Raw genomic sequence first — 13,782 nt, forward strand, 5'->3', positions numbered from 1 at the left:
AGCTTTCTCCCCTTGCTTTTCTGTACAGTCTCACACTCAGTCAGATACTTCCACTATTTGCCATCCATATACAATATAAGCATTACTTTTAACATATTTTTTTAAAGATTTTATTTATTTATTTGACAGAGAGAGATCACAAGTAGATGGAGAGGCAGGCAGAGAGAGAGAGAGAAGCAGGCTCCCTGCTGAGCAGAGAGCCTGATGCGGGACTCGATCCCAGGACCCCCGAGATCATGACCTGAGCCGAAGGCAGCGGCTTAACCCACTGAGCCACCCAGGCGCCCCTATAGGCATTACTTTTAAATATTTTTGAAAGTTTCTTTTGTTTATTTGAGAGAGCATGCACAGTGGGGGAAGGGGCAGAGGGAGAAGAAGACCTCTGCTGAGCCTGACACAGGGCTCTATCCCAGGACCCTAGGATCACGACCCAAGCTGAAGGCAGATGCCCAACCGCCTGAGCCACCCAGGTGCACCAGTATAAGCATTATTTTTAATGATAAAAGTTACAAGTCATCCCCTTTGAAATCAGAGCTGGCATGAGGATGCCCATTATTGCTGCTGCTTGAAATGACGTTCCGAGCCCACACAATCAGACAAAATGGAAATATAGGAGAAGAGATGAGGAAAAAAAGAAACATCACTCTTTATGTACAATATAGTTACTTGTATAAAAAGTTCCAAAGAACCTATAGACAGATTATTAGAAATGACGACAGTTCGGGGCGCCTGGGTGGCTCAGTGGGTTAAGCCGCTGCCTTCGGCTCAGGTCATGATCTCAGGGTCCTGGGATCGAGCCCCGCATCGGGCTCTCTGCTCAGCGGGGAGCCTGCTTCCTCCTCTCTCTCTCTGCCTGCCTCTCTGCCTGCTTGTGATCTCTCTGTCAAATAAATAAATAAAATCTTTAAAAAAAAAAAAAAGAAATGACGACAGTTCAGCAGCATGGCCGACTAAAAGATTACATTTCTATATGCAGCCTCAGGCAGTTAGGAAGTATAAAAATAGATAACTCACTATAAATCCTATAATTAAACATTAAAGATAACTAAATATAAAGCATCTAAAAACATGAAGTACCTGATACTCTCAGGTACTTATAAATCTTGATTTATAAGACCCAATATGGAAAATTATAGTAACTATTGGAACATAAAAAGGAGGATAAAGAGTAAAGAATGTATTTGTGGATTGGAAGTGTTAGTATTGTGTATGTGTCATTTGTCTTCAAGTTGATCTATAGATTCAAATGCAGTTCCAATTAAAATCTCATGGTGGGGGGCTTGGTTGGCTCAGTGGGTTAAAGCCTCTGCCTTCAGCTCAGATCATGATCGTAGGGTCTTAGGATCAAGCCCCGCATTGGGCTCTCAGGAGAGAGCCTGCTTCCCGCCGCCTGCCCCCCACAACCCCCCGCCTGCCTCTCTGCCTACTTGTGATCTCTGTCAAATAAAAATAAAATTAAAAAAAAAAATCTCATCAGGGTTTGTACTGGAACTTGTTCAGCTGATAATAAAATTTATATATATTCCTAGAAAGGAGTAGGTTGAGGTGACTTGTTCTGATAGATGTCAAGGTTTGAAATAAGCTAAAAGGAACTTACAGTGTGTTGCTGGTATAGAGATAGGAAAAGAGACCATTAGGACAATGCAGAGCTCATGACCAAGGTTGGGTAAGAGATCCCAAATGAAAGAAGGGATTAAATGAAAGATAGAACAATTCATTATCAATGTAGAAAAAGCATTCTCTACTTTAAATAATATATAGGGCGCCTGGGTGGCTCAGTGGTTTAAGCCTCTGCCTTTGGCTCAGGTCATGATCTCAGGGTCCTGGGATCAAGCCCTGCATCGGGCTCTCTGCTTGGCAGAGAGCCTGCTTCCTCCTTTCTCCCTTTCTGCCTGCCTCTGCCTACTTGTGATCTCTGTCAAATAAATAAAATCTTAAAAAAAAAAAAAAAAAAAAAATATATATATATATATATATATATATATATAAAAATTAAGTCCAGATGGATTAAGTATTTAGATGTCAACAGAAAAAAATCTTTCTAATAAAGGGGAGAATCTTCAGGGAACAATGTCTCAAGACACAAAGTGCTAATCATAAAAGAAAGGGTTGATGCATTCAAATTAATTAAATACTTCTTGTCAAAAGACATTATGAGAAAATATTTGCAGCATAAAGTCAACTAAAAAATTATGATCTTAGGAGTGCCTGGGTGACTCATACGTTAAGCCTCAGCCTTCGGTTCAGGTCATGATCCCAGGGTCCTGGGATCAAGCCCCCTTATCAGGCTCCCTCCTCTGCGGGTAGCCTACTTCTCCCTCTCCCACTCCCCCTGCTTCTGTTCCCTCTTGCTGTGACCCTCTCTGTCAAATAAATACATAAAATCTTTAAAAAATAAAATAAATTATGATCTTAGAATATATTCATCAAAAAATAGACAGCCTGACAAAATAATATGAACAGGCATTTTTTCACTTAGAGGGAAACCGACGTAGGTAATAAGCAAATGAAGAAATGTTTAACTTCATGACTAACATGAAAAGTTAATAATAAAATCACAAGATACTATTTTATACTCAGTAATTTGGCCAAACGTTAAGTCTGGAGAGGAAGTGAATGGATAGGAGCTCTTACATGCCTTTGTGGGGGTGAAAATTGGTACAGTGACTGGGAAACAAGTGGGCATTTTCTTGTAGGGTATATTAGTTTTGAGAAGCTTTGAGATTGATAGCTTTTCCTTTTTTTTTTTTTTTTTAAACTGCAAAGGATTCCTTTGAAAAGTACTTACAAGTACTTATAAGTCAAGTACTTGAGGAAAGGTGGAACATTATATTCCTGTAAGTGTTATTAAATAGTTTTTAGGATGACTGGATTAACAAAAGAGAATTCCTGCTTAATACATTGTTTCTGAAGGCCTTTTAGTAGTGAAGAGATACATTACCATGGAAAGAACATCTTTTTTTTTTTTTTTTAAGATTTTATTTATTTATTTGACAGAGAGAGATCACAAGTAGACGGAGAGGAAGGCAGAGAGAGAGAGAGAGGGAAGCAGGCTTCTCGCTGAGCAGAGAGCCCGATGCGGGACTCGATCCCAGGACCCTGAGATCATGACCTGAGCCGAAGGCAGCGGCTTAACCCACTGAGCCACCCAGGCGCCCCTGGAAAGAACATCTTAACTCACTGCTTATTCTTAAACCTAGATGAGCATCCAGCACATAGCAGATGTGTAATAATGTTTTTCTAATAGCTAGCTGCAGGTGTATTTCACAAGTATCATCTGGCGTTAGAATGCTGTCCAAGTAAAATGAAAAAGCTGCTCACCTATGTCTTTTCTTTCTTTTCAAGATTTTATTTATTTGTTTGTTTGTTTATTTAAAGATTTTTAAATTTATTCACTTGACAGACAGATCACAAGTAGAGAGGAAAGGAAGCAGGCTCCCTGCTGAGCAGAGAGCCTGATGCGGGGCTCAATCCCAGGACACTGGGATCATGACCTGAGCCGAAGGCAGAGGCTTTAATCCACTAAGCCACCCAGACGCCCCAAGATTTTATTTATTTGACAGAGATCACAGGTAGGCAGAGATGCAGGCGGGGGGTGGGGGGGGCAGGCTCCCTGCCAAGCAGAGAGCCTGATGTGGGGCTCAATCCCAGGACCCAGAGATCACGACCCTAGTTGAAGGCAGAGGCTTTAACCCACTGAGCCACCCAGACGCCCCTCACCTATGTCTTGATCAAAGATTTTAACAAGAATTTGCAGAGCCTAGATGATAGGAGTGAATATAGGTGTACAGAAATTTAGCCTGCCAATTGTTTATTTCTCATTCCTCCTAAGGATTTGGAATATTCTAAATTAGTTGTTTTGAGGGGAAGTAGGAAAAGTAAGTATTCAGAATATTTTGTTGAACATAAATATTTATTACTTTTATTATAGCCAGTTGTTTGGGGAAGAAGATGCTGATCAAGAAGTGTCCCCTGACAGAGCTGACCCTGAAGCTTCCTGTGAGTAGACTGGGATATGTTCTCTTATTTAATGAGGACTGCCTTTATTTTGCTAACTTAATATTAGTAGCATAAGAGGAGAAAAAAGTAATTGCTGTTTTGTGTTAGACAGTCTGTGTTTAAGATGGGTTATTTCATCTTTAAAACAATGTTTTAAAAAAGTGAGTGGTTCCATTTACTGGTGAGGACAAGGTGCAGAAATTTCACAGATGTAAATAGAGCAGAGAGTTGTTTCCAGATCTGATTATAGGTCCATATTTTGAACTGTTCTACACGTGGCCTTCAGAAACTGAGGTAGAAAAAGATTGTGAGCATATTATTCTTTATTTTTGAACTCTGAATATGTCTTGTGCAGGTGACTTCCACGAATGACTCCCCCCCCCCCCCCGAAGGTAGATGAGAGCTTAGTTCTACATTTATTATAGCTGAGAATGAAACGGTGTTTGTTTTGTAGGGGAACCAATGGAAGCTGAAGCCAGAGCCAGAGCATCTAATGAAGATGGTGACATTAAACGTATTTCCACTAAAGAATGGGCTAAATCAACTGGATATGATCCAGTTAAACTTTTTACCAAGGTTATTTACTTTCTTTATAATTATGGATAGATTGATTATTCTGTTCGTTTTAAAATAGTATATGAAACACATGCTTTTTATGCCTAATGCTGTCTTAATAAGTTGATTGATGTCATCAGGCTAAGCAGGTTTTGGAATTTTAAAGATTTGAAAGAGAGGGAGCAGGAGAGAAAGCATGAGCCAGGGGATGGGGAAAGCAGACTTCCCTCTTAAGCAGGGAGCCCATGTGGGGCTTGATCCCAGGGTCCTGGGATCATGACCTCAGCCAAAGGCAGTGGCTTATTAACCAGCTGAGCTGTGCACGCACCCCTAGGTTTTAGAATTCTAGCACTCAGGCTAAATCAATATAGCATCTTCATAGGAATTAAAATAGAGGGGCCCACTTATACACTCTTGGTTGGCTTTCCTTCCCTCACTTACACTGAACTTCTTGGTTTCCCTTTGGTTCCTGCTGTTTCTCGTCTTATATCCCTTTCCTGCTCAGATCTCTTGGGAGTTTGACATGTACTGAATTACTCTTGAATTCCTAATCCTCTCATTCTTGGTTGACTCCATCTTCATTAATATGTATTCTGTATGTACTTGCCTGCTGAATATTTCTAGAGAAATCTACAAGATTGTTTTAATAGGCTCTATCTAATTATAGTCCAGCTAGGTCTTCACTTCTATGTTTAAAAGTCTTTTTAATTTCTTTTGCCTTACTCCCTAGTAAGTTTATCGTAATTAGACACTGGAAGATTTCTCAGCTTTACTTGAACTGCCTTATACATTCCTATCATCCTTATTGAGCAGATGACCTTAAGGATTTATTAAACAGGTGTGAAGCCATTGGACAAAATGTACCCGTCAAGAGAAGGTTGCACTTCGTGCAGACTCCCCCCTATATGAGAGAAATCTTTTTAAGTAAACGTCAATTCTACTTTTTCTTTCCCCTTGTACCTTAGTCTTTTTTAGTAGGCTCCATGCTGAATGTGGGGCTTGAACTCAAAACTAAAATTGAGAGTCACATGCTGTACTGACTGAGCCAGCCAGGTACCCCCTGTACCTTTTAAAATTTTTTTCTTTATCATTCTGTTTTGCCAGTTTAATTATAGTATGTTTTGGTGTTTGTCTGCTTTTGTTGATTTTTTTGAAATTCTATTTTTAATTTAATTTTTATTTTTTTTTTGACAGAGATCACAAGTAGGCAGGGGGAGTGGGGAAGCAGGCTCCCCGCCAAGCAGAGAGCCTGATGCAGGGCTTGATCCCAGGACGCTGGGATCATGACCTGAACTGAAGGCAGAGGCCTTGACCTACTGAGCCGCCCAGGGGCCCTGCTTTTGTTAATTTTGATGGGAGTTCTCTGTGCCCGCTAGATCCTGAATATTTGTTTCCTTCCCCAGATTAGAGAAGTTTTCAGCTATTACTTCAAATCAGTTTTCTCTCCCCCTTTCTCTTCTTCTTCTGGTAATACGAATTTTAGTTATGTTTGGTAGAGTCACTAAGTTCCCTAAGTCTGTCCCATTTTGCATAATTCTTTTTTCTCTTTTGTTCAACTTGAATACTTTCCATTACCCTGTCTTTTAGGTCTCTGATTGATTCCTCTGCTTCTTCCATCCTGCCACTCATTTCATCAAGTGTGTTTCTCATTTTTTGTGAGAAAGACAAAAAATTTTGTGGTTCCTGAAGATTTTCTCCGATCCGTTTTTGTCTTTCTCTCATTCATGGCTTGCGTATTTTCTTTAGTAATACATTTGGATTTCTTTCTCATTATTCTTTGGGTATTTACTAGTGGTTTTGGTATGTGCTTGCCATTAAGTTTGTATTATAACCTCTTCTCCATATAACAGTCTGTATTAAGTTGATGGTTGTTAACGTTTGAACCCATTCTTTATGCCTCCACACCTCCAACAGTGTAACCTGTTGTCATGCTTTACATCCTTTTATTTTGTGAGTTCCTTGACTGACTTTTTACAGAAATATTCATTCTTACTGCTTTTGTGTTTACTACTTTCATACTGCCACTTTTGGTCTCTCCTTTCCACTCATGGAGTTGCCTATAATATTTCTTGCTGGTTTAATGGTCATGAACTTTTTTTTCATTTGGGAAAGTTTTTAATCTCCTATTCTGAATAATAGCTTTGCTGGATAAAGTATTCTTGGCCACAGGTTTCTCCCATTCAGCTCTTGGAATATATCATGTGATTGCCTTCTGGCTTGAAAAGTTTCTCCTGAAAAATCTCCTGCTGGCCTTAAGGGGTTTCCTTTGTAAGCTACTATCTTCATTTTTTCTTGCTGCTTTTAAATTTTTTTCTTTATCACCGTATTTTACCAATTTAATTTTTTTGTACCTTAGTTTTCTTTTTTCTTTTTTCTTTTTTCTTTCTTTTTAAGATTTTATTTATTTATTTGACAGAGAGAGATCACAAGTAGATGGAGAGGGAAGCAGGCTCCCCGCTGAGCAGAGAGCCCGATGCGGGACTCGATCCCAGGACCCTGAGATCATGACCTGAGCCGAAGGCAGCGGCTTAACCCACTGAGCCACCCAGGCGCCCTGTACCTTAGTTTTCAAACAGTATTTTCTCTCTGCTCTCTTGATTTTTTTCGTGGCTCCTGTCTGCTTTCCAACATGCATAGGTCCCAATGTCCTAACCAAATGGCCTACTACTCCCTCCAATTTATGTTTCCTCTCCTTTCCTTAGTGAAAGAGATGTCACAGGTTGACTCTTAAAACCTGTTGCATTTATTTCCTTGTTGCAGTCTTTTCTTTAGAAAACAGATGTTGGTTATGCTTAAAATGTTAACGGATAGTGAAAGTATTTTCCAAACTTGTGTCCATATTCCTCTTCCCATTCTAGTCTGAGCAGTTTGAATGCCAGCATTATCTGAAGCACATCTCCAGTCTGTTCAGTAGATAACTAAGCAACTGCTATGTGCTGGTCACCACTCTGACAGGAGATACAGTAGTGAATAAGATAGAAAATAGGGTCCCAGCTCTTTGTAGTAGAGCTCTTTGTTTAGAGGAAAAGTCAAACATGGAACATGTAATATCGAATTCAGAGTGTTATAGCATTAAGATCAGATGTATTGGAACCCTTTTTAATACTAAGTAGACTTAACATTGTTATTAGACATTGTTATTGGATCTAGTATGAGGGTTCAAAAGAGGTGTTCCACAGGAAGTGACATTTCAACTGAAGACTTTAAAGAATTGGGGTGGGGATAAGAATGCTACATATACGAAGAAGGTCTCAGGTCGGAAAACTGAAATAATTCCCATCTAAGGGAAGAGTGGGAAGAGGACTAGAAACACAACCTGAGGCCACATCAGGCAAGACTTTTTAAAGGTCATGACAAGGCAATGGGAATCCATTAAAAGGTGGTCTGTAGGATCAAATATAGAGGGTATGCTGTGCACCATTCTAGGACCTGATACTCCTGTTGTAATCAATATGGGATGGTGCCTTCTGAAGTTGTATAATGCTAGAATAATCTGAAATACAACCTATCTGCATTCCCAGTGGAGGGTGGAGGAAAAAGTAGATTTGTTTAAGGCACTGGGTAGCTCAGTTGGTTAAGTGTCCAACTCTCTCTCTCTTTTTTTTTTTTTTTTTTTTTTAAGAAAAAAAAAATTATTTGTGAGAGAGAGCACAAGCAGGGGAAGCAGCAGTCAGAGGGAGAGGCAGGCTCCCCATTGAGTAGGGAGCCCTATGTAGACTTGATCCCAGGATGCTGGCAGCATGACCTGAGCTAGAGGCAGACACTTAACCAACTGAACTACCCAGGCATTCCCCCCCCTTCCCTTTTTTTTAAGATTTTATTTTATTTATTTGACAGAACAGGCAGGGGTAGGTGCAGGCAAAGGGAGGGAGAGAGAGAGAAGCAGGCTCCTGTTGAGCAAAGCAGCACGATGCAGGGCTCGATCCCAGGACCCTGGGATCACGACCTGGGCCAAAGGCAGCTGCTTAACCACCTAAGCCACCCGGGAGCCCCAAGTGTCCAACTCTTGATTTTGGCTCAGGTCATTTCTCAGGGTTGTGAGATTGAGCCCCACGTTTGGCTCCATGCTCAGTGGAGAGTCTGTTTAAGATCTGATCTCCCCTGCCCCTCCATGCTCAGGCGTGCTCGCTATCTCTCTCTTTCTCTCTCTGAAATAAGCAAATAAAATCTTTTTTAAAAAGAAAGGCTGGGGGGCGCCTGGGTGGCTCAGTGGGTTAAGCCGCTGCCTTCGGCTCAGGTCATGATCCCAGGTCCTGGGTTCGAGCCCCGCATCAGGCTTTCTGCTCAGCAGGGAGCCTGCTTCCTCCTCTCTCTCTGCCTGCCTCTCTGCTTACTTGTGATTTCTCTCTGTCAAATAAATAAATAAAATCTTTAAAAAAAAAAAAAAAAAGAAAGAAAGAAAGACTGGGCACCTGGGTGGCTCAGTGGATTAAGCCTCTGCCTTCAGCTCAGGTCATGATCTCAGGGTCCTGGGATCGAGTCCCGCATCAGGCTCTCTGCTTGGCAGGGAGCCTGCTTCCTTCTCTCTCTCTCTGCCTGCCTCTCTGCCTGTTTGTGATCTCTCTCTCTGTCAAATAAATAAATAAAATCTCTTAAAAAAAGAGAAAGAAAGAAAGACTTAGGATGTTTATGGTGAGGAATAGGAATGATGTCTGGTTTCCTGCTGGGCAGAAAATTAACAAGGTGCCATTCTCTGAGGTAGGTAAGAGGAAGCAGGTGTGTTGTATAGGGATTAGAGGATGGAATAAGGCAATAGAATCAATTTGAGATTCCTGTAGAATAATAGAGTAAGGACAGGTAATCCTAAAGGCAAGCAGAGAAAGTTTAGATGGATTCGTAGGCCTAAGAGAAAAGAGCATGAAAATGGTTTGTTTAGTACAGAATTCTGAGGGATTCCCAGTATTTAATAATTGGATAAAGGGCATGGAGCTTCTGCATCGAAAACCATGCTAATTCTCCATTGCCTGGGAGGCTTTTTAGCCAAGCGCTTAAGGTCCTCTGTAAAATGTGTCTAACCACATTTGTTGCCCAAATCATACTGAAGTCATTTCTTTACCTATGCACCCATTTCAGATGTTACCATCTCCTTGAACTCTTTCCTTATTCCTCAGAACAAAATTCCTGTTAGTACTCAAAGCTATGTGATATTCACACTAAACTTATATTCTATTTGTATATTCGGCTGGTTTTCCAAATGTTTAAGGATGCTTCATAAATATTGATTGAATTGAATATATTTTGATAGAAATAGTTCGAGTTTTGGGGACACCTGGGTGGCTCAGTCAGTTAAGCAGCTGACTCTTGATTACAGCTCAGGTCATGATCTCTGGATTGTGGTATTGAGCCCTGCACTGGGCTCATTGGGGTATCTGCTTGAGATTTTCTCTCTCCTTCTGCCCCTCCCCTGCTCATGCTCACTCTCACTCTCTCTCTCTCTCTTTTTTTTTTTTTTTTTTTAATTTATTTGACAGAGATCACAAGTAGGCAGAGAGGCAGGCAGAGAGAGAGGAAGGAAAGCAGGCTCCCTGCTGAGCAGAGAGCCCGATGCGGGGCTCGATCCCAGGACCCTGGGATCATGACCTGAGCTGAAAGCAGAGGCTTTAACCACTGAGCCACCCAGGCGCCCCTCACTCTCTTTTTAAAATAAATAAAATCTTTTTTTGGGGCGCCTGGGTGGCTCAGTGGGTTGAGCCACTGCCTTCGGCTCAGGTCATGATCTCAGGGTCCTGGGATCGAGCCCCGCATCGGGCTCTCTGCTCAGCGGGGAGCCTGCTTCCTCCTCTCTCTCTGCCTGCCTCTCTGCCTGCTTGTGATCTCTGTCTGTCAAATGAATAAATAAATAAAATCTTTAAAAAAAAAAAAATAAAATAAATAAAATCTTTTTTAAAAAGAAATGGTCCTGAGTTTTTTTATTAAGCCAAATTTAGGTTCATAGCTGATACATAAAATAAGCGTATTGACTAAATAAACTGACAGTAGAAAATACAGCTGAGGAAGAAGTAAATATACTAAAATCATCTGAAATTCTATAATAGGATAGTGTACTTGATTTTCTCAGCTACATATAATAATGCTTATAACATGTTTCTATCTTGAGCAGGCTCCACTCCGGGACAGAGCTTGACTTAGGGCTCGATCTCATGACCCTGAGATCATGACCTGAACTGAAATCAAGAGTTGGACATTTAACTGACTGAGCCGCCCAGGCACCCCATAACACTTTTGAAAAAGAAATTGTTTTGGTTTTGGGCTTTTTGAGGGGGCAGACCACATTTCAAAGATGTTACAGGTGGTTAAATCCTGGTTTTGAGAGCAGTACTTTTAACATATGTATGCTTGTGGTGCCTGGATGGCTCAGTCAGTTAAGCATCTGCCTTCATGATTCCAGAGTCCTGGAATCATGTCCCGTGTCGGGCTCCCAGCTCAATGGAAAGCCTGCTTTTCCCTCTGTCCCTCCTCCCTGCTCGTGCTCTCTCTCTCCTGCTCTCTCAGATAAATAAATAAAATAAAATGTTTATGCTTTATTGCTATATCTGTGAACTTGATGATATTGCTAACTGGTATCTCTGGGCTCTGATTTTACTCAATTCTTGTGGAACTGGTATATGTTTATTTACCTTCTTGATTGGCATGATTTTGGTTCAGATTGATCTTTGGAACTTTAGGTATGCTTTGGGGTGGTGACTTAGGAGGGCAGGGACCATGAGCACTATTCAGGTTTCCTTTACTCCGTTTTTCTCAGCATTTCTGCTTTCACTGTTTCAGATACAGACGTTCTGTGTAAAATTTCTTTTAATAAAAGGTTTATGTTTTGTGGGTTATTCTTTTGGAGATTGTCAGTCTACTGGTACAGGACATGTCTTTAAATCAGAAGATTTTATGGTGTAATATAGTAAATCAGCAGTGAAATTTTATGTTTTATCAGCATGGGGACTGTAGGATTTGTGGGGTTTTATCTTTTATTTATTTATTTTTTTGTTGTTTTTACTTTTTTTAAGCTTTTTAAAGATGATATCCGGTATCTGTTGACAATGGACAAACTGTGGCGGAAAAGGAAACCTCCAGTTCCGTTGGACTGGGCTGAAGTACAAAGTCAAGGTAAAGAAAACATTTTATGGGGTGCCTGGCTGGATTTGTTAGAGGAGCATATGGCTATTGACCTCAGGGTCGTGAGTTCAAGGCCCACTTTCTTTGTAGAGATAGCTTAAATAAATAAATAAACTTAAATACATTTTAGTCTTTTGGATAGCTAAATTGGAAATTCTCTCACCTAAAATCTTTAAATAACCCTGAATTTCATGGTAAGAATTTCATAAACATACAGAGAAGGAAGTTGCTAGAAATCTTGTCACCTAGAAAAATAGCCACTGTTAACATTTAGGGAATGTCTTGATCGTCAGCTTCTGTGCACAGGAACAAAGGGCAGTTATTTATGCACTTGACATCCGTGGAATCTTACACATTTATATAGTCTTACTTGCTCTTTCCAGTCAGTATTATTTAATTAGTCCCTTACTGGTTATCCTTTGTTTCATATTTTCCCTCAAATAGTGTTGTGATAAGAATACATGCACATATATCTTTGTACCTTTGTGTGATTATCTCTTTAAGATTTAAATTAGGGACATACTTAACAATTTTAAATGTGAGGAAAACTATTGTAGTAATAACTTCTTCCTTATCCTTATCCTACTGCCCCTTCCACACATTATGTCTGTGCCTTATCTAAGTGACATTGTAATTAATATATGCACAGCATATTCAATTCAGTGTGGTCAGCACATTGAAACTTAAAGGGTCCCAGGAGATTACAGGTGTCAGTTTGGAGCAGTTCTCTACAATAAAGAATATTTGACTTCATGGACTAAATTTAGGTATGGTTCCGATAGCTTCTACTTACTGAGTGCTGTGTGCTAGGCATAATGCTTATCATCTTACTGACATTGTATCTTTGAATTCTCCAATGATTTTATGACCTTCATCACTATTAGCAATTTTCTTGCACAAATATTTGCAGTTTCCTGATAATTATTTTAATGGAATTTGTTTCATTTTTATTTTCTTATTAGTCAAGCACTGAGTTTTTAAGTAAAATAGAGAAATGATGTTTAATAGTGAAATTTCTAATATTTTTTTCCCTTAGGAGAAGAAACCAATGCATCAGATCAACAAAATGAACCGCAGTTAGGTCTGAAAGACCAGCAGGTTCTAGATGTAAAGAGCTATGCATGTCTTTTTTCCAAGAGCATTGAGACTTTGAGAGTTAATTTAGCAGAAAAAGGGGATGGAGCTGAGCTCATATGGGACAAGGTTTGTTTTGAAAATTTGTGGCAATTCTATATCACATGCATATTTTTTTTTCTTGAACTATAACCAGAAACTAGTAATTTTTTGGATATCATTTATTCTACCAGAATTTGAGGACATAAGGTTGATTTTGCTTGGATGTTCTCACTTCTAATTACTACATTGAACTATGAATTTTCTGTACGTGAATTCAAGTAATATCATAGAACTTCATTTTTAGATGCTGGGTGTGGATTTGTGGTTTATAATTATGTTTGGAGAATATAATTGGACTAGAGAAATACTGTGAATTTACTGGAGAAAATGTTTCACTGGCTTAAAAACTTCCTTGTGTAATACAGATTTGTTAATAGAAGTCATAAAATCCTTTTGGAGACAACAGCTCATGGGCCTGATTTAACCTTGAAAGTAATAAAATTGCCCTTTTATTGAAATAGTGAAAGGTCTGAGACCTCTAAATACAAAAATGTAATTATTCTTACAAGTTAAAATAATATTTAATAGTATTTTGTGTTTAGATGTCATTTTGAAACTTAATGAATTAATCTTATTTTTAATTGTAATCAGTGTTTTCTATGTCTACAAGTGATTTAGTTGTGATAAAGTTTATATGTTTCTATGATGGTAGATATTTGCCATGAGATGTAAGGGGAGGAGTTTGGTCAGTTTTACTAAGCTACGATGGTAATTTTGTGCGAATTTTGAAACTGTGACTGAATTAGACATCTAAAATAGAGTAAGTTTATATTTTGGGGTGGGGATTCTTGTAAACATCCTTTTGGGTTTATGTTGTATAAAGATTACTTAATAAATACATATTTTCATTGTTATAATAGTTATTTGGTACATTTTCATTCATACACAGGGGCTAGATAATGAAACTGAAACTGGGGGTTGTTACCCTCTGATTAAAATCTACAT

At 39.4% G+C, this 13,782-nt stretch overlaps 1 protein-coding gene across 1 annotated transcript in view; it reads left to right on the forward strand.

Moving 5' to 3' along the window:
- Nucleotides 1-13,782, forward strand: part of UBA2 (ubiquitin like modifier activating enzyme 2) — a 43,193-nt gene that overhangs the window by 12,949 nt on the left and 16,462 nt on the right. Inside the window, exons 7-10 of the mRNA XM_047710941.1 lie at nt 3,932-3,999; nt 4,454-4,575; nt 11,553-11,652; nt 12,698-12,864. Of these exons, the coding sequence (XP_047566897.1) occupies nt 3,932-3,999; nt 4,454-4,575; nt 11,553-11,652; nt 12,698-12,864 (457 nt within the window). The remainder of the gene's footprint in view (nt 1-3,931; nt 4,000-4,453; nt 4,576-11,552; nt 11,653-12,697; nt 12,865-13,782) is intronic.

Source organism: Lutra lutra, chromosome 17 (assembly GCF_902655055.1).
Source record: "Lutra lutra chromosome 17, mLutLut1.2, whole genome shotgun sequence".
Taxonomy (NCBI): domain Eukaryota; kingdom Metazoa; phylum Chordata; class Mammalia; order Carnivora; family Mustelidae; genus Lutra; species Lutra lutra.